Source organism: Marmota marmota, unplaced genomic scaffold (genome assembly GCF_001458135.2).
Source record: "Marmota marmota marmota unplaced genomic scaffold, marMar, whole genome shotgun sequence".
In the NCBI taxonomy this organism is placed as follows: Eukaryota; Metazoa; Chordata; class Mammalia; order Rodentia; family Sciuridae; genus Marmota; species Marmota marmota.
This window is the reverse complement of record NW_026000005.1, coordinates 33,960,304-33,984,370: the sequence shown is the minus strand read 5'-3', so window position 1 is coordinate 33,984,370 and position 24,067 is coordinate 33,960,304. Positions and strand designations below refer to the sequence as shown.

The 24,067-nt window shown below is 42.2% G+C and overlaps 1 protein-coding gene across 4 annotated transcripts in view; it reads right to left on the bottom strand.

The window, feature by feature from the left end:
- Smarcal1 (SWI/SNF related, matrix associated, actin dependent regulator of chromatin, subfamily a like 1) overlaps positions 1-24,067 on the bottom strand; it is a 59,486-nt gene that overhangs the window by 29,597 nt on the left and 5,822 nt on the right. For 3 of the 4 annotated variants that reach the window (XM_048808525.1, XM_015481352.2, XM_015481353.2), the window contains 6 exons: positions 21,708-21,920; positions 18,634-18,684; positions 12,886-13,069; positions 9,128-9,278; positions 7,476-7,634; positions 4,671-4,736 (listed from right to left, as the gene is read on the bottom strand). In XM_048808525.1, the coding sequence (XP_048664482.1) occupies positions 4,671-4,736; positions 7,476-7,634; positions 9,128-9,278; positions 12,886-13,069; positions 18,634-18,684; positions 21,708-21,920 (824 nt within the window). The remainder of the gene's footprint in view (positions 1-4,670; positions 4,737-7,475; positions 7,635-9,127; positions 9,279-12,885; positions 13,070-18,633; positions 18,685-21,707; positions 21,921-24,067) is intronic. The other variant, XM_048808526.1, reaches the window with a different exon arrangement.

The following is a 24,067-nucleotide window of genomic DNA, read 5'->3' as shown; positions in this document are numbered from 1 at the left end:
TAATAGGGCTTTCAAGCTACACAACAGCATTTCGGCTACCAACGAAATTGTGATGCCACAGTTCAGGCAGTCCTTGGGTTAGAACAGACAGAATGAAGACGATTACAGGCGTATTGATTCAAAATACCAATATGCTATAATGAGAATACAGCAAATGGTGTAATTCTAGCTGATTAAAGTCATGCCATCATGAGCTTCAAGGCTTGCAAACCACTCGTGGACAGGTATTAAGAGAGCATGCATGTGAAAATTAAATACTAAGGTGGATTTTTTTACTCTAGAAAACAGTCTATTTCTGTAAGTATCAGATGCCAATAATTTCCTTTTAAGTCTGACTCTGTAATGAACTTGAGAATAAACCAGAATGGCTACGCCCAGGGGCTTCACTTGTAGACTTGACACAACAGGGGAAAAAAACACAACCAGCCAGCTGATGGCCCTCTCCCCTCTGGCCTGAAGAAAGCACAGAGCCATCTCTTCCAGATGCAGGGAACTGAATTTTCTAGTGCCTGCTTCTGTATCATTGAGAAGATGGTCAGTCACTGCAGCATTGCAAGAGCTATGATTTAGCTACAAATCCATCAAAAGGGAAGAGATTCATATTTGATGGATTTATACAATAATTCTATTTGTAAGAAAAGAGGGAGAATCTTTTGGAATGATAAAGAATGATTTTCAAGATACATTATTAAGGAAAAAAAGGCAGGTTTAGAGCAGTGGTGGTAGGACACTCTGAGGGAGAAAGGAAACATGCGCACCCACACTGTGTAGGTGTGGGCTAGTCCACAGAAGAAAACTGGAAATTGAGTGCCTACGGCTGCTTGGGGAGAGGGATGAGACAGGATCCTGAGGTAGAGGAAAGATGTAGTTTTGTACTACAGTGTAAAGATGTAGTTTTCCTTCCTTTCACACATTTGAACAAAACATTTATTTGAACTACTCTAATAAAAAAGGAAAAAGAAAAGCCTGAGCCTTTTAGCCAATCTCTCATTAACTTATCATTAGAGATATAAAAAGCACTCTACTCACAGGAAAGAGAAACCGTATTTATTAGGAAAGGATGGTGGGATTCCAGGGGACTTTTCTCTTTAAAAATTATAATTTTGTTATTATAGTGGTTTAATAGCAACAACAACATATAGTATAAACAAAACCAATTACTAACAAAAAACCCAAGCACATACACTAGATGCTCAAAAGAGAGATGATAATCCTCAGAGCTGGTGTCCGGTGGGGGAAGAGGGTCCTGATAGAGGTTGAATGGGAATGAGAAGGGTTCTGCCCGGCCAGGCTGGACTCAGAGGCTCCACCAGAAGGTACAATGAGAACCAAGAAATCCTGCTTATAGGAATTTGTCCTGATATGATAAGCAGCCAACTACATACAGATGGATGATGTTCACTGCTCAATTATTTGTATCAACAAAGAAGGATAAGGATCAAGGCCTGACGCTAAAGGTTAACCTCCAGGGTGTTTTACACAATGGCATGCTCTACATCACTAAAAACTTCCATCTTGCCCTACAATTGGCATGTCAGAAAAATAACCAATTGTTAACAGTGGTTTTCAAGTTTTAATTTTGTCGTTTAGAGTTTTTTGTTTTACCTACTTTCATAGTTTACATATACTGTATACTTACTTATAGACTAAGCCACTTGGTTTAGTATTAGTAACTCAGGCAAACAATGCTGTGGGGGAAGAAAGAGGTCCTCTTTCCCATGGGACAAGGATACCAGTTTCTTATGAGCTAACAACATGACCTCTATATGCTGAATGCTGACCACTTACAAAATTCACATTTCTGGTACAATCTAGTTCTGCTATCTCACAGGCTATAAGATAATATGAAACACATGTGCTGAAAATATTTTATGATATTCATAATCAGAATATAGATTTTGGTTTAGTTTGAGTACTAGGGATTGAACCCAGGGACACTTAACCATTGAGCCACATCCCCAGCACTTTTTATATTTTATTTTGAGACAGGGTCTTGCTAAGTTGCTTAGGGCTTTGATAAGTTGCTGAGGCTGGCTTTGAACTTGCAATCCTCCTGCCTCAGCCTCCCTAGTCACTGGGATTACAGGCCCATAATATAGTTCTGAAAGATGTACTTTTAGAAAACAATCGAGTGACATTCAATTGGCCCATTAGGTGGCTTTTCAAAGACATACTTTGCTTCTTACCAACTATCTCCTTATTCCCAAAGCATTCAGACTCATTTCCTTAAAACATTTAGATCAGCGATTCTCAATGGGTTTGGGAAGCGGCTGGCTGGTAGGAAACATCTGGAGACAATGTTAGTTATCAAAGCTGGAAGTCCTACTGGCAGCTAGTGTGCAGAGGCCAAGGATGCTGCAGACATCCTACCATGCACAGAATGGCCAAAGAATCATCCAACCCAAAATACCAATAGCACCAAGGTTGAGCAACCTCTGATCTAGATTAAAATATAGCAAAGAGAGAGCAAAAGGTTTAGTGAACAGAATTACAAGGGAAGCCCTGCCCAACTCCTTCACCCCAATCCTTTCATTGTCCAGCACTATATGAAGTCAATATTACTTCAAGACACCTTCATGGACAGCAGGCCATGTTCATAGCTCCTACTTTAAAATATTAATTCACCCACGACCTGAAGCAAATGTAGAGTAATGTGTTCTTGTCAGCAGTTTAAAGATTTGTTTTAAATATGTCACTTTGAAATATACTCAAGATATTAAAGATGTATGTGTTCCAAAGGCCTGGCTCAGCAGCACATATTTCAGAACCTACTACATAGTTCTGAGTGCCCAACCAGACAATGGCTACATTAACAAGGCCTGCTAAGATGTTTTCATATTACAATTTTAATGATATGATCTATCTACTGTGCAATCCTTTTGTCATCAGAGGTACAGATTTAATTTTAGCTTTGTCTATAATTCTGGAACCACGGCACTAAGACCTATTAACATATTTATAAGTTAAACATATCAAAGCCTCTCCAAAGACAGAAAGACATTTCATTTATGTGTCCATAAATGGCTATCAACATATAAATATTTATAGGTATAGCAGCAGAGAATCAAGCCTTTTAAAGTAAAAAACTTTTATTTTTAGGTTTGTAGCATATGACATAACTCTGCCTTGGAAGATGTATCTTATCACCTGTTATTCCTTAATAAAATTAAAACTTTAAATGAGTAGACATTCATGTTCCGTTTTTGGGGTGGTGGTATTACAGTTTAGATATGAGGTGTTGCCCAAAAGCTTGTGTGTGAGACAATGTAAGAATGCTCAGAGGCAAAATTAGTCAAGATTATTAAATCTATTGACCTAGTCGGTGGATTAACTCACTGATATGGATTAACTGGGTAGTCAATGAAGGCAGGTAGGGTGTGGCTGGAGAAAAGGTCACTGGCAATGTGTCTTTGGGTTTTACATTTTGTTCCTGGTGAGCAGAGCTCTCTCTGCTTCCTGGTTGCCATTTCCTGAGCGGCTTTCCTCCACCATGCCCTTCCGCTATGATCCTTTGTTTCACCTCGAGCCCAGAGCCATGGAGTCCACCAACCATGGACTTCATTAACCTCTGAAAACATGAGCCAACACAAACTTTTCCTCTGCCAAGTTATTCTTGTCAGGTGTTTTGGTCACAGCGACACAAAGCTAGCTAAACAGGTGGGAAAATTAAATTAATTGTCAAATGCTAAATTTCAGTAACAGCAAATCTGTTTCGCTTAGTTTAGGCAAAACTGGAAGCTCTTTTTAGGCACTAAAAGCTGCAGTTTCAAAACACTGGGGTGACACAAAGACTGCCTAAATAGAATGCAGGATAAACTTGAACTTCTGTTGGCTCTACATCAGCTAAAGTGGGTTCCTCCAAAGCCACTGTGAGACTTCTAACTTGCATGAGAGAAAATGCTACTTTCATAATCCATCTTCACATGAGGAAAAAAACTTACCCTAAAGAAATTTGGTGCCTACCCGCTCCGTGAGGGGTAGGGACCAAGACACCAACAAGAATGCCAGAGAAACACAGAGCCTGGACTGCACACCAGACATGTGCAGGGAAAGACCTGACCCTACACCTCATACCCACCCCTGCTCTGCTCTGAATCAGAACTCTCACAAGTCCAGGTGCTCAGAGACTAGTGCAGAACCCCACAGAAAAGAATGTAAACAGCCAGTGCTCCCATGAACCAAGGAAGCCCAGAGAGCACTGAAAGGTGACCAGCTTATAAGGCATGTCTCAGTTCTGCCAGTCCTTCCTGCTGATAACCACTGGCCCTGGCTGGTCCTAGGTTTGGAAAGTCAACTTCTTTGGTTCCCAATACCTTGATAGAGGTGATTCAGATTCTTCTGAGCTGCTCTGTGAATAAGCTGATAAAGGTTATCCCATACCCAGGAAGGAAGCCAGAGAAGGATTCTGGAGTCCTATTCCAACCTGGCTTGTGACCCTCAACAGGACTTCAACTGGACTACTAGGTTCTTAGAAGAATGTCAGGAAGGAAAATGGAACTGACACCAAACCCTAAGGAAAGCTGCCCTCAGTCAATCCTGAATCCTGTCCACCTACAGCTCACAGGCCTGGACAGCAACGGCTCTACAAGGACAACCACACACCTGAGCAATCCCACAGGTTTCAAGGCTCAGCGGGCACAGTCCCCAACTCTCCTCTCATTGGCACTCACCTTTAGAATGGGCACAGCTGCTCGACAGCGGGCGGTCTTGATGTTTTTGAGGAAGTGAGATTCATCCTGAAAGAAACAGCTGTGTGGGTGAACAAGGCTCAGTTCTGAGTGGGCAGAGGGAGCCTACCTTAAGCTTGATCTTGGCCTGGCATTTTCCGTGTGGATGCCTCCCATGCCATGTTCTCATTCAAGGAGATGAAGCAGGGGACCCAGGGAAGGACCCAGGGCTCTGAAGCAGCTTCTTTACTACACTCTAGGCAAGTCACTTACATCTCTCCAGGCAGTGAATCCCTGCCCCCTCAGAGGCTGCTTGGATGAACAAGCCACTGAAAATTGATTTGCTGCTTCATAAGAGGCACCTCACATCTGTGTGGCACAGGAGTAAGATGTACTAAGGACCCACCATGGTCCAGTACCTGCCCTAGGGGCCAGCAGTACAGTGAGGATGTTGGACACTGATCAGTCAGTATTACCACTGCAGGGTGTGAATGAAGCACCGTGGGGACTGAGAAAAAAAAGGATGATCCTGTCCTCCAGGAACAGGCAATCATGCCCGAATATGACACCTCTGCATTCTGTGTATAAGGAAACACAGACTCCATCATATCTCCTAAAGACAAATGAGTTACTACAAATTATTAGTACATGAGGGTACATTTTCTAGGTTGGTACACATTCTAATTTCTTGCTATGTGACTCTGAAAAGCTAACTGACCTCTCTATGGAGCCAGTTTCTCCACCTGCAAAATGGGTATAATGATAGCTCTTAACATATGAGGTTGCTGTATTTGTGTATGTATGTATGTGTATACACACACACACACACACACACAAATAATATTGTGCATATATTATGTATATATTTCCCCCCCTGGTGGTACTAGGGACTAAATTCAGGGCCTTGGGCATGCTTGGTCTTACACACAGAGCCCTCATATCAGTCCTGCCACTTAGCATTCCATGTAGCTGTCCTATGACTAGGGGTACTAAAAAGACTCAGCTCTGTCTCTGGAGAAATCTACAAGGACTCCTGTTCCATTTCAGCTCTGATGAACAAAGAGGTCCTCAAAAGCAGAATGGAGGGAAGCATGAGATGCCCCCAAAGCGTTAAGATAGACACTTTGACTCTAGTCACAGAAATGTGGGGTGTAACAGTCATGCTCTGGCTTCATGTCAAGTCCTCAGAACAGTCATGAGATTTCTCTCTTTATAGAGAAAATCACAGAAAGTGCAAGGACACAAAGGGACCAGACCCTCAGACTAATGGGTGAAAACGTGTCCCAAGCAATGGCTTGAAACCAAAGCTGCTTCTAAGAAGCATGACATGACAGGGTTGTCACTATATTCCTTTCTACCATGTTTCTTTGAAGTCACCAGAAGACAGGGCTTTTACTTCACTGAAGAACAAGCCAAAGTTTGCCAAAAAATATCATGGCAGAAATAGAAAATCCAATTCTGAAGCCAGATGCAACCCGCTTTAATCAATGATCCTCTACATTGTTAGCTTTATGTCTCTGGGGAAATGATCATTACTCCCACTGTCAGCTCCGTTAGCTGTGAAGGGATAACTCAGGAACAAAAGACGATACCTGCTCTGGGGGCTCTGGGAAGATCAGTGGTTACATTTCATGCAAGGGGACACACAAGAGATAAAGGTGTTCTGCTCCTAACACCCAGAGCCATCGTCTTCCACCCTGGAATACCCTTTTATGTTTTTTGAAAAATTTTTGTGCTACTAGGAGTTGAACCCAGAAACTTGTGCATGTTAGGCAAGTAGGATATTCTGCTATTTTCATTTCACTTGGATGCTGACAGTTTTTAAAGCCAGTGAATTTGTGCCAAACTACAAATGACTCCCTCAAAGACTTGTTACCCTTATAGCTTTCAAAAAAAAAAAAAAAAAAAAAGTACATTTCTGTTTGTTTATGCCAAGAACACAGTGTGGTTCTCATGTCCAGAACATGGTAAGAGATCCCCTGAGGTCAGCAATTGTCTTCTCCTTCTCTTGTCTGAGCTCCCAAGATGTTTTTATTTGGGAACTATGTTGACACATTCAGTTCCCAAAGAGCTGGCTGGGTACCAAGTCTGCCCAGACTTTCCTCATGAGTGCATGAGCCATGAAAGAAGGAAAGCCAGGAAATGAAAGATGCGCTGTGGGATCTGGGAGCAGGACTCTAGTAGACTTCTTTTTAAAAACTTTTTAAAACTCCAGTAAAAGGTGCTTTTTATGTTTGTTGGTTTGGTTTGGTTGGGGATGGGGCAGGGTGTCTTTATAATGGTTGAAAGGAAACTTATTATTGAACCACTTTGACAAAATGGCACACCCTTGCTGTCCAGGCTGCTGGCCTAGAGCCCAGGGTGGTCTCGGGTCAAGGTGCTGGCCTCATCTGCAGGATAAAAACCCTAGCACAGACACATTCAACCACAGTTTTAAAATGTTCCCCAGGAAATGATATTGGCCAAATTATATTATTATGTTGTATGCATGTACAAATACATAACAACAAATCCCATCATTATGTACAACTGTAATGCACCAAAAATCAAATAAACAAACAAAAAACCCTGTTAACATTTAAAAAAAGGGAAAAAAAATTTAAAAAGCTCCCCAGGAAATTCTAATATGCAGCCAGGGTTGAGAACTGCTATTTGAGAGGAATGCAATGCCAGCTCTCCACAAAATAAAAACAGCGATTTCTGTTCCCCACGAAACTGAGAAAGGCCCAATGAGATTACAGATCCCTCTAGGAGTTTCTAAGAGATTTCACAGAGATAAAATACTTGAAGACTTTGCAAGTCACTTACAATGATGACAACTTTGAAAGGGGTCTTTAGCTGTTTTTCCAACTTGCTAAGAAGGTCAAAACTGACAATGTTGACCAAGCCAGCTGTCAGACGGCCCTTCCCAGTTATTACCACATTGATCTGATTTGGGCTCAGAGACGGAAGCCACTGAAGGAATGCCTGTGGATGACAAGGGAGAACAAAACACAATAAATGAAGATCAGCCAGCCCTCTCTGGCGCTCTCAATATGGACTGATTTTATCATTTCCTGAAAAGCACATCTGGTTTCACTCTCCACACCCGCTGCATCTGCCAAAAAAAAAAAGCCTTGTTATCTCTACCTCCCTCTAACCCACCTGCCCCCTCATTGTCCACTGACAGGACACCCCCTCCCTTGTCAGCAGGTACTTGTGGTGACTCTGGGTTTCATCTCTGTGGTCTCAACTAGACAAGAAGTTTCTGCTGGGGAAGAATGTCATTCTTTCTAAGAATTTTATGAAGGACTTAGGAGAGCAATGAAGGCAAACTCCATTTACTGATGATGATGTAAATACTTATGTAAATTTATGTAAATATTTTCTACAAACACAACTGCCTCCCCCCCCCCCCAAAAAAAAAAAAAACCCTGCTCTCCCCAGCAACCCTATAGCCTCTAGTCAAATTTGCTCCCTGGAGCCAGGGAAGGTCACCAGGCACCACATCAACACTGGGTGACCATGCACTTTCCAGCACTGCCTGGGCTGCAGTGTTCTGACACTGGGGGTGCTGGCCTTTTCGTCTTGGTACTGCCTATAACCATCTCTCTGACTTCCCTGGAACTTCTGGGGTGCTGAGGGAATCTAACACATACAGGTTATTGACTTAATCGTTGCTGTCCACAGGTGTTGGCAGAACTCAGAACACAGATAACAAAAGAATGTATTGTTTCTACACACATTTTTTAAAGTTTTTGCCTTCTCTTTGGTTAGGATGGCACATCTGGGATCAGGCTGACCAGCAGCAGAAAGAAGCCATGCTATATGGAAGCGGGAAGAGACAAAAGTCAGGAAGAGCTACGGCTGATGAGCTAGGTCTTCCTTCTCAGCTGTGTTTGCTTACAGAGATTTGATAACTCAGTGTTCACATTTTTTAGGTTCTCAATCCATAAGGTGACTTGGGTGACAGTGAACATCCCACCCATACCACCCTCTATAGAGTGCAAAACACTGAGCCAAGAAGTCAAGAGGGGCCTTCAAATCCCACACTGCTCCTCACTAGCAGGAGACATGGTACATAACCCATCTGACATTTAGTTTGCTCATTCGTAAAACTGGTCACTGCCTTGTGTTATGGGATTAAGGGACCAAAGCTATTTTGGAAATAAAGTATGGGGCAGATGGAAGCTATTACTGTGCATACAGAGGGAACAGAGGTACTGAAAGTGTCTACTGTTGGACCAACTGATGTCCCTAAGGTGGTGAATCCTGGACTTTCTTCCCCAAAACATAACCTGACTAATTCAGAAAATATAAGCCTTGCCAGCTTAAAATAAAAGGATGCCAACTTCTTTCTTTTCCTGTCTTCATTTGAGACCAGAACTTCAAAGATTCCAGGCCTTGTCTCCAAACCATTCTTTTGTTATTCTAGCACCAAGGAAAATCTTTCTTAAGATTCCAATACAAAGAGAATTAACCTGCTCCCAGGTGAAGCGCACAGAGGACGGTACCACAACCAGGAGTGGCCACTCCTTCCTGTAAAAGGCCGCTATGCAGATGGCTTGGATGGTCTTTCCCAGGCCCATGTCATCAGCAAGCAGCAGGCGACCTCTTTTTGCTATGGCAAAACTGCAAGCAGACAAAGGAAAGTCAGTAGCTTAGTACATGTGTTCCAATACAATCCATTTTCATCAACCTGCTACTACCGAAAGCAGGCTGCTCTGAGCAGCATGGGCTCTACTTGCAGCAAGATTTGCTCCCAAAAGAGGAAAGTATAGGTGCAGATTAGGGGGCAATATAAAAAAACAGAAAGAGGGAGTCAACACAGGGAAAATATGAAATGGTGATCAAGTAGCAGGGAGAAGACCTAGAAGACAATTTGGCTATGGGAGCCGAGGGGCAAGGTTCCAAGAGAGGACTCATGAGGGAGGAGGTGTCAGCAAGAGGAATCAGAGGAGGGAAGGTTTCAGGGACAGGAGCCAACCCACACAGAGTGGAGCGCGGGCAGATGAGGGAACATGAAGGTGGGGCAAGCTCAGCTGTCCATCACCAGGGCAATGACTCACTTGGGAAATCTGCCCAGGAAGAACAGACAGAAAGACGAGTCAGAGGGGTTAAAAATAAAGCTTTCTGAAGATCTGAGTGCACTTCATAAGCATATAAGCAGAGGGCAGAGCTGGCAGAGACAGAAAATGCTAGAGAGGAGGAAGATGCACCAGGAGTGTCTAAGAGGGAGCTCAGCCTTAGCACAGGGTTTTCTCAATTAGCAGCAGCCAGGATCCTGAAGCCTTAAGGTCTACAGATGCTAACAGTGTGCAGATTTGGAGGATTTCACCATTTTGGAGCCAGATGGTCTGTGCTGGAATCCCACTTCCATCACTAAGCAGCTGCACTGCTTTACGCACCCCTATGCCTCAGCTCCCCTGACAGTGAAGAGGGAATAATAGCAGTGCCTGCCCTCGGGGTGGGGGGAGGACTGACGGAGACAATATTCAGTGCACTTAAGACAGTGCCTGGCACCTTAATAAGCACCAAGAAGTGGTTACATTAGAACTATTATTTCACAAAAATGAGAAAAATATTCAAGATACAAACAGCAAAATGACTTCCTTGAGTCACTAGCAAATCAGTGAGAAGCTAAAAGGATCCCAAATGCCAAACATCTGGTCCCTTGCTCCAAACCCCCGTCCTTTCATCATTAGATGAAAAAAACTGACATTTGCCCAGAAACCTGATGATCAGCTGGTAGAATAGCTCTTTCTTTAATTCTCCTGTAGTAAAAAGAGAAAGTACCATCTTCTAACCTGCATCTGGTAGGGCATATGAGGATTCTAAGAGGCACCTGGCCTTTCTGATTTCTTGGAAACGTTGTTTCCCAGGAGGGAAACTAAGCAGCAGCTCTCTAGGGACCTGAAGCTAGCATGCCCAAGGCCCAGCACCATGTACGACAAAGGTGTCATGTTGTAGACTTCCCTGTCCTCCCAACAGCATCTACCTGGGTGAGAGGGAGTGTCCCTCCCTGTAGCCCCAGCCTTGGCTGCTGGGAGGAGGAAGCAGAGTGCCACCCTCCTGTCCCCTACAGGACTGGCCGCCCCCTGCACACCTGCTCTATGAAGTCTTCCCATCCAGTTCTGGGATCTACCCACAGCACAGACAAACAAGGAAGGCGGGTGTGAAAATTTCATCTTTTCATTTCATTTTCTGACTTGCAAAATTGGTGGCCAGGGAGGACAGGCAGTACATAAGAAACAAAATCCATAGAGAACAGCACTCCCTTTGAGTGCCTTTTGTCTCAGCCTCCTCAGCTGTGCCACCCACAACTTCCAGATGGCTTGGTCCATCTGATCATTCTCAACACAGAACAGACCCCCGAACTTTGCATTCTTTCCCCTCCCCTGCCCTCAGGTGGCCCAACTAAGGAACAAAGTGTCCAAAGCATGAGAACAAAGAAAAGGTCTGGATAACAGAGCAACACAGCCAAATGCATCTTCTCTAATTTGGTATTACAGTAAAGAAAGCGCTTCAGGCATCATCAGAAACCACAGACTTGAGCCTCAATTCCATTTCTGAGTGACTCTGAGTAAGTGGCTCTTTCTGGTCCTGGATGCATTCATCTGCTGAATGGAACCAGTTATATATTAGTGGAAGCTGATATAAGATTCTGCTCCATAAATATGAAGGTATGTTTGACACAGTCCTTATATTAAAAAACAAAGATAGTGGAATTGACAGCCCACATCCCCCTAAACTAAATCTCTAACCATTCAGAGACTGAAAGTTAAAATCTGAATTTAATTAGAAAGCTTTGAAGAAAGGCTACAAGGACCATCAGCAGCTTTACAACCATATAGTGTGAAAAAGATGAAAGCTCCTATCCACAGTCCAGTCCTATGGCTACAGCTGTGGTCACATGCACACCTGTCTGGGATGTCTCACACACATACCTCCCTCAGGGTAATGGTGTGAGCTGGCAAGACCAGTATTCACCAAGTGCCAAAGGATATCTAACAGAGCATGAAGAACATGGATACAGCAGAAGGGCTGCTCAGAGGGTGGGGCCTGGCCACCTGTCTCAGGTCTAGTGAAGAAGCCAGAGGAAAAAAGATCAAAGAATAAGCTATCCTGAGCCTCATGAAAACAAGGCCTGAAGGACACTCAACAGATGAAGGACTGAAATGGCAAAGCAAGTAGTTCTTCAAAGTAGTTCTTTTAAGAGAGATGGGAGTTGGAGGGGAAAGGAAAAAAGAGGTGTCAGGCAGGGCTGGGACCACAGTGTTACAAGGGTAGCTGTGTCCAAATAGTACATAGAGAAGAGAATTCCCCCAGAGTAGTAGCTGAGCTTACAACAGAGCACCACACTCAGGCTACAGGCAAGCAGTTTTACAGTTTGTCAGCTCCACTGAGAACTTGGGTTCCCTCCCTTGCATGGGCTCTGTCTCCAGCCATGCTGCCTAATAACAGCTCTAACTCCAATTACTTCTGGATAGACCATTGAGACTTCCTCTTTTCACTCTTTCAAATCCCATATTTTATGAGAAGGCAAGTTGAAAACTAGCATTTACTTCTTCCAAGAAACTCTGGGGGAAAATGGTCAGGACATGACTTGATCTTTTTTCTTTCTATAACAAGATCACCCTGACTTTCCACTCTCAGACCAAACAATTCAGGTGTCATAGGCCCTACCCACTGGATCCAAAGGTGGATTTAACCAGCAGGACTTTAAGCCTCCAAGTCCACATGACTGGCTCCGGCATCACCATTAGACCCAACGACAACAGTGTGAGATCCATCAGGAAAAATGGGTTTCAGCTGGGTTGCTGAGCTGATGGAAGGCGAAGCCCAAAACATCATAAGCTGTCACTAAGAGGAATGTCTGGGTGAGAATAGTGCAAGCCAAGAAGAAAGTAGAGTGAAGAGAGGACCACAGAGTCGTGATGAGATCTTAAACATGATAGATTTTCTATCATGTGCAGAGAGAAATTTCTATTTAAGCTACTTTGAATAGGGTCTCTGCACACCTGCAATCCGGAGTCCTGGTTAATGCATGGAAATTGAAATCAGTAGTTATAATAAGGCTCTGGTAACTGTGCACCTGATTGTTTAATGCCTAGATGTTTTTAATCACCCATGCAAGATGAGTATCCAAAAAAGAGGTAGCATCTGAATCCAGTCCCTGGTGAGTGATGAAATTCAGAAATTCATGCAAGAGAGTGTGAAAGGAAGATCAACAACCTACTTGACTCCAGCTCTCTGAAAGGGCATCAGAGTAGACACAAGCTTGGCATCCACTTCAGAAAGGTCTGCCTCAGGGACCTCAGCAGGTTGGAGAGATGTCTTTTCCAGCTGAGAAGCAAATGCCAGGGTGAGAGTCTTGGGCAGAGGATCCAGCTGAACTTGTGGGAGGCAGCGTACCCTTGTAACTGGAAAGAATAGAGGCATGTGAGCCAGAATGGTCATGCCCAAGAGGCATGGGGAAGAAGAAAGGGCTTCAGATGCACAATTCAACAAGTTCTGCCACATGTCATCTTCTCAAAAAGGCCGGATGCAAACTGGGATCTGACAGCTGCATACTAGCATAGTACATGAACCTAGAAAATTAATTTTCTCTCTGTGTTCCTTGATTTCTGCAAATAAAGCACTGGATAATGCAAAACTGACTTGGTAGACTACACAAACACTGGAAGAATTGCCAAGTATTTTTGTGATTGATGTTTTTAAATCTAAAGTAATCTTAAAAAATTGTCTTGGTTTTCCCATTAAATTCAATAAACACCCATATTAAAACCTCACCCTGGAACACTCCTAAAAAAGCAAGTCTTAAGCAGAATGAATCTCGCCTTATTTCCCTTCTTGTGCTTTGATGTTCTTGATGTCTGAGAAGGCAGCCAACTCTAAGTCACCTGCTGTCAACAGCTCTGCACAGGATATTAGGTGTTCCCAAGGAAGACTGCTAGGGCAGCAGTGCTGCCTACAAACATCAAAAGGCACAGTTCATGCAAATGCCTCAAACTGATAAAAACACACATTTTGACCCTTTTCATAAAAAAAAATTGTTATCTCTAAAATATCCATTAGTCTGAGTGTGAACTTATACTCATGATCCCCTTTAGCGGGGGTCAGAAAGTTAAGGCTTGAGAGCCAATTCAGCTTACTTCCTTTTTTTTTTTGGGGGGGGGGAGGTATTCTAGAGATTTAACCCAGAGGACTTTACCACTGAGCTATATCCCCAGTCTTTTTTGTTTTGTATTTTGAGACAGGGTCTCACTAAGTTGTTTAGGGCCTTATTAAGTTGCTGAGGCTGGCCTTGAACTCACAATCCTCCTATCTCAAGTCTCCTGAGCCACTGGGATTATAGGTGTGTACCCCCCATACCGGGCCAGTTGCCTGGTTTTTTAAGATAAAGTTTTACTGGACCACAGCCATACCATTCAATTCTGGATTGTCTATGGCTACTTTCACACGACAATGGCAGAGCTGAGCAGTTCAGACAGAGATTCACATAGTCCAAAGCCTAACACACTTATTATCTGGTCCATTAAAAAAAAAAAAAAAAGAAAAAGTTTTAATTGTGTTGGGGATGCAACTCAGTGGTTACAGCAATTTGCTTAGCAAGTACAAAGTCCTAGGGTTCCAATCCCTAGCAACACACAACACACACACACACACAAAAAACAAAAAAAAAAAAATGAAAAAAGAAAGAAAAGACATAANGGTTTAATCCCCAGTACCACCACCAAAAAAAAAAAAAAAAAAAAAAAAAAAGAAAGAAAGAAAAAGAAAAAAAGAAAAACCTACCAACTCTGGCTAAAATTAGAGTATGCACTATTACTTAGAGTGACTCTTTGAGTTTAGGGCCCTTTCCCTTTCAAGTAAACTGATTCTAAACCCCTTTACAATGGATGGAGAAATCTTCTAGTTAGGGCCATTAACCCAAGTGGGAGAAAAAGCTTAACTGGGATCCATACAGAAATGAAAGCAAATAAATTGTATCAAATTTGCTTCCTGAAAGAATTTAGCCTCACCTGATTTTAAAATTAAGAAAAAGAAGGAAAAAAATTTCACACCTTTATTCAATAGAGAAACAAAATAAGTGAACCAGAGATTAAAAAAAAAAAAAAGTTGATAAAATATGACTGACCTAGATATCCCTGGCAGCTAGTCACCATTAAATTCTGATCACAGTCTGCTATATGTGGGCTGTATCTTAAGATGTTCCCTTCTATCATTTGTCTTAAAAAAAAAAAATCTAATTAGAAGAGTAACCATTATTTACAGATCTTAGTTGCTCTTTCTCCATCATCTCTTCAAGGGTACCCTAGGAGTCATAACAACCACCAGTGGGCTAATTGCCCTTAGGTACCCAGGAAAGGATACCAAAAAGAAAAACAATAAACATTTTATTTCTACCCAATATTACTTGAATTCTAAGGTTATTGGTTCTCTATTCTATAGAGTCAGGTGTGATCAGATGTGTTCTTTTGGAGGGAGAGGGTACTGGGGCACTCAAACACTGAGCCACATCCCCAGCAATCTATTTTGTATTTTATTTAGAGAGAGGGTCTCATTGAATTGCTTAGCACCTGATGGGGGTAAGGCTGTTTATGATCTCGCAATCCTCCTGCCTCAGCCTCCAGAGCCACTGGGATTACAGGCAGGTACCACCTGCAGGGCTGAATATGTTGTTAAGATCCTCACAGGTATTCCACGTCTTCAGACCCAACCATTAACTCTTCACCTCCAAAAATACCTATGTGAAGATGGAGGGCTGAGCTATCACTGCTACCTTCAATTCCTTTGTATTTTCAATATATTTAAATCCATTTTTGTCCTTCATCAAACATAAGGACCTGTTATTTCTGGAAACAGTTTCTATGAACAGAATCACCATGATAGGAAATTAGGGAAGGTTGGCAGCTTTAATATAAAACACGCTGTCCATATTAATGTAGAAATCCATCTTATATCTCCAAATTAAATCTGAGCATGCTGATTTCTGCACACTCCAGGAGACTAAGCACTCCATGTACTTGCAAAAACCATTTTCATTTTAATCCTAGAGATCTTCAGAACTCAAATACCCGATGAAAGCTAAAGGCTGATATGAAATGCGGTACTTTGTAAGCACTATGTTCTTTTAGCTATTCCAAATGAGGGCATGGGGTGGGGGGGATACATCTACTGTCTCCAAAATCCTTTGCTGCTAGTTCAGCCAGCTGGGTGTGTTTGTGAGAATGCCACCATTCGCCATTCTTGTGAACCACCATCTCTACTGTCCTTTCTTTGATGCAGAGAATGTGTGCCTGGCTTCATGAGTCACCTAGAAGTCATTTCTATGAAAAGCTCTTTGGCAGAATGCTACTAGCCACACAGCTGAGAGATGCAAATGTTTTCAAATAGCAGCTGACAAGACAAGATTGTTGAGAACCCTTCTGGACTGTGACAGCCAGGAGAAACAAAAGGCCACATGCCAATCTCACTGCAGGCAGAAGGACACAAGGCACTTGAAAAGAGAGCAGGATAGCTTTTAGGTTCACTTTACTTAGAGAAAATAACCGTTACCATGCCATCAGAGGGCATTACATACTCGGGTCTTACGGCCATTTCTGCATTAGTTTAACAAGCACGTGCTCACTAGCTCGGGTCAGTGATCTAATTTCATACATGAGGGAGAAGACCTCAGGGCGGGGAGGGAAATACACATTCCCCAGGCCTATGGTGTTAATGACGGAATCAGAAATGAACTGAAAACTGTGCTACATTTTACAATGCCTTCCCTCCCTGGCTTCTTAGTTGATGAGCTGGCTTCTAAATTTCCTAATGGGTACTTACAAATGCAGATGGCAATTTTAGTCTTATTTCTGACACTGACTCTACTGTGACCCTGCAATGCTCCCAAGAAAGAAAACAACTCCTTCCTTTCCCTGGGCCCAAGCTTTCTCCCATGTGCAAAATGGGCAGGATAAGTCTTATCTCCTGTGAGACTTTGTAATGATAAGAAAGCATGTAAAAACTGTAAATCTAGAATTCTTAACTCAGGATCTATGGAATTATTAAAGTAAAATGCAAACTTATATGTATGTTCATTATGTGTACTTTTCTGGATGAAGAACCAACCATGTTCATTAGATAATTTAAGGAGTCTACGGCCCACAAAAGATTATAAATCACTACATAATGCTATATGTCAGAAGCCATGGTTTTTTAGCATTACATTCATCTGCAAATGCTATAAGTATCCTGCTTTTTGTCACTCCACAAAAGTCAGTCTTTATAGCTAAGATATTTATGTATCTTTCTTGGTTGAAAAACAATGAGGTAAGAGGAAAGTACTAACTCTTATTTCTCATCAAAAATTCAATTTTGGTCAAATAGTTCCCACTGAATCACAAGTTGCAAATAGCAGCAGCCAGAGAGCCTGATGGACACCGTCCATCCTCCTGTCTCGGTCAGCATTTACTGATACTAAATAGCATCACCTCATATTCAAAATTAACCTTAAAGTTTACAGCAAGGCCTTCCTCAAAGACCCAAAAGCCTTTTCCTTATATTTAATTCCAGTCAGTAAGAGATAAAGATTAAAGATTAGATTCCTTTTTTTTTTTTTTTTAAACAGAAGGGACAAATGGGACCCAGGATGTTGACATATCTATACAGGACATCACACATTAAGTCACAAAATCGGAGACACGGAGAAGGAACCCAGCTTGTCATTCTTCCTTAAAACCCTTGGGGCTGGAATTATGGCTCAGCAGTAGAGCGCTCGCCTAGGACGGGCGGGACCCGGGTTCGATTCTCAGCACCACATAAAAATAAAGGCATTGTGTTGTGTCCATCTACAAAAAAGATTAAAATTCTCTCTCAATCTCTCTTTCTCTTTAAAACAAACAAACAACAACAAAAAAATAACCCTCACCTGAGGGGCAAGATGGTCAGCTCCCAGGGCTGGGTCAGGTCTCTTCTGGCTGATGGGCACCAAAACATGCCTCCTCCCACTGTACAGAAGGCCCAGCAAGCCCACAGGGGGACAGACAGGGGAACACATGGTGCTACTGCACACCCACTGCAGAATCGCCAAAGCTTGGAAGATGGACAACACTGGCATTCTAGTTCCAGGACAGGTCAAGATTCGACCATGCCCCTCTACCTCAGGCATATTAGAATTTTCTGCCCCATCTAAGCAGGGCACACAGAAGAAAATTGATAAGTCCAACTGCCCAACTGCATCCCCTTCTTCTTTTTTGTGGAGGGGGGACTAGGGATGAACCTAGGGCATTTAACCCCTGAGCCATATCCCCAGGCCAGTTTTTAAAATTTTGAGACAGGGGACTTGCTAAGTTGTTTAGGGCCTTATTAGGTTGCTGAGGCTGGCTTTGAACTCATGATCCTCCTGCTTCAGGCTCCCAAGCCACTGGGATGACAAGCATGTACCACTATGCCCAGCAAGCATCCCCTTCTCTTACCAGTACACATACCTCCTTCCTCTGGTCAGCCTCTGCAATACCTGTTAAAATGCTGAAGTTCCCTGGTCTAAACTTCTGTGTCTAATAGAATGCACCTCGTTATAAAACTGATAACCACTGAGACTACTTTCTTGAGCTGTTTGTTCTAGAAGTAAACTGAGAGCCTGTTTGTAGAGGCCATCTAAGGCCTCTCCCCTAAGCTAAGCAATCCCAGCTCACGATTGATTCCTTACATCCGCATCACTTCTATGATGAAGGAAGGTTTTTAGGCCTCAGGGATTTTAACAGCAGCATCACACCCTGAGGGATGAAGAACAATATGTCTGCGTGGGCTGTCATAAAACCACTATGTCAGTGGACATTAAAAAAGTTGCCTGAGAACATCTCACCTTTACCTACCCTGTCCTCAGTCATCTGAAGTTACTACAGTAGAAGGAGAAGAAGACTCTTCAAAGACATTACATTTAAAGACTATTAAGTCTTAAAAACAGGACAATATAAAAATAGCAAGGTGGGCTTCTCACTCAGTTTATTGTGTTCTTCCAAGAGAAAGTTCCATTTCCTGGTATTGGCATCTGTAATGAGAAGAAAAAACAATACTAAGCCAACAGGACACATGGCCCTCCTGCTGGGTCAGCATACTCGCTCACTCCCTGGCTTCCTAACCCTCCACTAAACCGTAGTGACAGGGATGGTCACACGCTGGGCACTGGGGATAAAGAAATAAAGAGCACTTGCCCTTGAGGCATCCACAACACACCAAGAGGGAGGACAGCAAAGATGATAATGATCATGGGTTATAAGGGCTGTGATAAAAGATGCTACAGGACACATGACTGAGGATGGCTCAGGTCACAAATGCCCTGAATATCCAAGATGGGGATGACAATCGTAGCTTACATTTACTCGGCACTTACTTTAAGCCAGGCACCATGCCAAGAAAAGCCCTGGTGCCATCTTACCTGCCTCACAACTCCATGCAGTGGGCTCTGAGACTAGCTCCATTTCCACATAGGAAACAAACTGCATGTGTTCAAAGTGGTCAAACCACCTACGTTCAAATCACAGCTCTGCCTCTTACTGCTGTGTGATCTTGGGCAAGCTCTGTAACACCACTGTGCCTCAATTTCTATATCTAAAAGATGAGGCCACTACAGGGTTATTGTGAGGATTACATGGAATTTACATGTAAAATGCTTATAAAAGTATGCATTGGGTTGGTGGCTCAGTAGTAGAGAACTTGTCCAGTACAAGTGAGGCACTAGGTTTGATCCTCAGCACCACATAAAAATAAATAAAATAAAGGTATTGTGTCCATCTACTACTTTAAAAAAAATTTTATATTAAAAAAAAAAGTATGCCTGGAAAATAATGAACACTCAGAAAGCTGGTTCTTTTTTAATTTTTTTAATATTTTTTTTAGTTCTCAATGGATCTTTTATTTAATTTATTTATTTATATGTTGTGCTGCAGATTGAACCCAGGGCCTCACACACGCCAGGCAAGTCCTCTACCGCTGAGCCACACCCCAGCCCCCAGAAAGCTGGTTCTTAAGATATTGCTATAGTCACTATTATGTCATGTGCTAATTAGTAAGTGTAGCATAAATTATATACAATGTTAACTAGAAGGGGGAGCATCTTACTACCCAGCAGTGGCTAATTTTTTAATTAGAAGGATTTCCCTACTAATTTACTATTTGAGAAAATCAAGAAGGTTTGGATTTTGAAAATGCTATCTGAGCAGCAAAAGTCAATTCCCCCTCTAAGGTCATTTCTAAAGAAAAAAGCATAATGGACATAGGCCCAATTGAGGAAGTTACAAGTAACAAAGCCTAAGTGGCACTGATGGGAGGACCAGACCAGAGATGGTCTTGAATGTAGGGGCAGCAGAGGAAGCCTCTGCCCGACTACAACTTGTTCTGATGGCAGCAGAGCAGCAAGTGGGGAAATCCATGAGGAAGAGCTGTGGCCAAGAAGCCCACCCTGGTTTCTGGAAGTCTGGGTGTGCACAGGATGGGCTATTGATATTTTAGTCCTATCCACTCACCATATAGCAGGCCAGGTTGGGAGCAATTTCAAAAGTGGGTGGTAGACACCCATCATGTGTTGCCTTTTAAGGATCACCAACCACCAGCTAAAGCCAAACATCTGAGTAGGCGAGGAGCAGGGAATCCCAGGTCTCACATGAGCAGCTCACTTCATGACCAGGCCTCCCACACCCAAACCCTGCTGAGCAGTCCAGGCTCCTCAGCTAAAATCTGCGCAGCTAAGGAATGGTGACTTCTGGTCAGCATCACAAGCTCCCTGGAGCCCAGGCTCTGATCTAAGCTCTCAAGAGCAGAGATTCCACAGTGGCATCTTCCATGACCTTGTCTGGAATGGGGGCCTCACAGGCATGATGTTTCCAGGGTTTGTTTTCTACTTGCCTAAGGAAAAGACTAAGACCCTCCCAAGAATGGAAGAACATTAATCTATAAAATTCAGATTGTTTTTTAAAAACACCATGGGCTGAGCTGAGGAGGAAACCCAGGATGAGCCCCAGGAGTCTAGACTCCAAAGTTGCCCCTGCCCTATTCTGAATGGGCAGCTTTTAAAGAACCTCACAAAATAAATAAATAAATAAATAAATAAATAAATAAAGCGAAATCACTCTACTTTAGCCAGTGTTTTTCAATCTGGTCTGATTATTAGGTTTGCTTGAAGATTTTTAAAATATTTTTGAAAACCAAAGCCCCAACCCCATCTCTGACCATTGAAATAAGCACCTCTGGTTGGGAAGGAGGCACCAGTGTTTTTGATGCAGCCCAGAGAAACTAATGAGCAGTCAGAGAGCAGACCCAGAAGTATTTTCAGACTGAGGCACTGTGTTCCCCTGACCAGCAGCAGGACCAGGGAACTTGTTGGAAACAGATTCTTTTTTCTTTTCCCCACTCTAGAGCTACACAATCAGAAACTGGTGTCTGATAAGCCATATTTTAACAAGTTGTACAGGTGGTTACCATGAATGCTCAGGTTTGCAAACCACTGCCTTCATCTACAGAAAGGCATATTTTTAATGGCAACCAATGTTTTTATGTTCAGATAAGGCTAAAATGGAAATACATACTTTTTAATGGCTTAAAAAGGAATTTATGTATTTTTACACAAGATGACACAGACCAGGTGACTAGGGAAAATTGTGGAGTCTTCTCTCAGGAGGCCTTAAGAATAAAACAGTCCCCACTATGTGTTCACCATCTGGAATAAGTGAAGTGTCATCTTTCTATAGCAAAGAGGCAGAACTAGAAGGTACTATCAAGAAAGTCATTTTTGAGCCCAGTGCACTAGCACATGCCTGTAATCCTAGCAACTTGGAACGCTGAGGCAGGAGGATGGCAAGTTTAAGGTCAGCCTCAGAAATTTAGGAAGGCCTTAAGCAACTCAGCAAGACTCTGTCTCAAAATTAAACATAAAAAAAGGCTGGAGATACGACTCAGTAGTAAAGCACCCCTGGGTTCAATCCCCAGCACCAAAAAAAGGTAATTTTTAAATAAAGATAGAGAAACTTCACTGGGATCACAGACCACTCTATAATCACACAGAGACCAATTACTTGCCATATTTCCTGGAATCCATCTGTTTAAATAGAGCGATCAGGTCCTCTGAATAGCTGACGTCTACCTCGAAGCGGGCCCGGGAGATGAGCATGCATCTCCCTTTGACAAAAGCAAGGGACGGAGCTGAAGGAAGGCTGGCGTATCCCCCAGAGCTGCCACCAACCCCTTCCAATGGCTCCAGGGTGATTGTGGGGAGGCGCTGAGCAGCTTTCACTGTGAAAGAAGAGAAAAAAGTCAGAAGTGACAAGGTGGACAACTCTGGGCAACTTTCGTGTGGCCTAGGGTGACAAGGCAAGCAAGAAAGTAGGGTAGGGATAAGGTATGTAGCAGATAGGTGAGAAGAGATACTATTAGGCTAGGAAGGCTTGCAAGTGTCCTTTAACTGGGGCTTTAGGAATTTCCATACTTATTGAATGTGACAGGTGCACGATGCACACCTGTAGTCCCAGCTATTTGGTAAGCAAAGGCAGAAGGATCTCTTGAGCTCAGGAGTCTGAGGCCAAACCAGGCAACTTAGCAATACCCCTCTTAAAATCAACACACACACACACACAGAGAATATAATTCTTCTGATCAAGTTTTTTAAATTAAAAAATAAAGAATTCAGCAATTAACAAGGGGGGAGAAACAGTTCACTGGAATAAGTAAACTTGGGTAATTTCTGATATAGTATTGGAGAAGCCACTGAAGTCAACACAGCACAAATCAGCCATTTAAACTCTATTCTCGGGTCACTACTCTGACACTGGCTTGGAGAATAAGGGAACAAGAGACAGGACTGACAGACCACAAATGAATGTTTCTAAACATAATTTCATGTATCACAGTTGCATTTTGTGGATCAACAGATTTGACTGCATACAACCAAACAGAAAGAAACAAACTGCACCAAAGGGCAAGACAACCGAGCAAAGATATTTCCAAGAAACAAAAACAAATCTCATGCTTTAAAAAGTATTAAGGCCATGAAATAAAATATATATATAAATGTAACCAACTCAATACAGCAGAAAAAATGACTAGGAAATATTGGAAGAAATGTTCAACTTCACAAATACTAGGAAATATAAGAAGTTATTTTTTTATTTACCAAAGTTACAGAGGGAAAACCAGTTAGACATCTGCATTGCTAGTTGGGAATAAAACCTCTGGAGAAAACTTGGCAGTATACATGTCAGCTCTAAAAAGTGATCATAATGATCCAACTTCTGGGAATCTATGTCAAGTAACAACTGAAAACAGACATATTCTTGTTCACAGAGATGCTCCTTATAGCTGGGAAAATGGGAGCAAATTAAGCAGTAAGAAAATGATTCAAACAACCTGTGGCATATTCATACACTCAATGTTATGCAGTCATTACTATTTTTTAGAAATTCTGGAAAAGGCAAAAGTTGAAAAATACTATTACATTCAATAACATGAAATCATTTATTGTTTGTTTTTTGATACCAGGGATTGAACCCACAGGGGCACTCAACCATTGAGCCACATCCCCAGCCCTTTTTATATTTTATTTAGAGACAGGGTCTCTCTAAGTTGCTTAGGGCCTTGCTAAGTTGCTGAGGCTGGCTTTGAACTTGCAATTGTCCTGCCTCAGCCTGAAAAGCTGCTGAGATTACAAGCATGTGCCATCTGGTTTCTGAAATTATTTTTTGAAGGTCACAAGGGCACATTATTGTAATGGCACCTGTGTTTGCATCACTCAGAATTAACTGTTAACATTAATTAAAATAATTTGGCAGGGCTCTAAGCAACTTAATAAGCCCGTGTCTAAAAATAAAAATATAAAAAATAAAAATAAAATAAAATAAAAAGGACTGGGGATGTGGCTCAGTGGTTAAATGCCCTTGGGATCAATTCCTGGTACCAAAGTAACTAAATAAATAATAAAATAAAAGGCTTGTGCTGAAATAGCATATCAAAAGGCAAGACAAAAATTACATACAAATATAAAATTTGTTTCTTTTAATGCAAAATAAAAGGCTGGAGGAAGAAAACCAAAATGTTAATAGTGGCTAAGTGAGGAGACTATAAAGCATAGTTTTTCTTCTCTATTGTGTTAATGCTCTGTGTGTACTATAATGAGTGTGCAGTATAGTTAAAGCAAAATCCGGGGCTGAGGTTATGGATCAATGGTAGGGTGTGCGCCTAGCATGTGTGAGACACTGGGATGGATCCTCAGCACCACAAAAAATAAATAAATTAAATAAAGGTATTGTTTCCATCTATAACTTAAAAAAAAAAATCTGGGCTGGGGATATAGCTCTATGATAGAACATGGGTCTAGCCTTTGCAAGGATCAGGGTTTGATCCCAAGTACTAAAAAAAAAAAAAAAAAAAAAAAAAAAAAAAAAAAA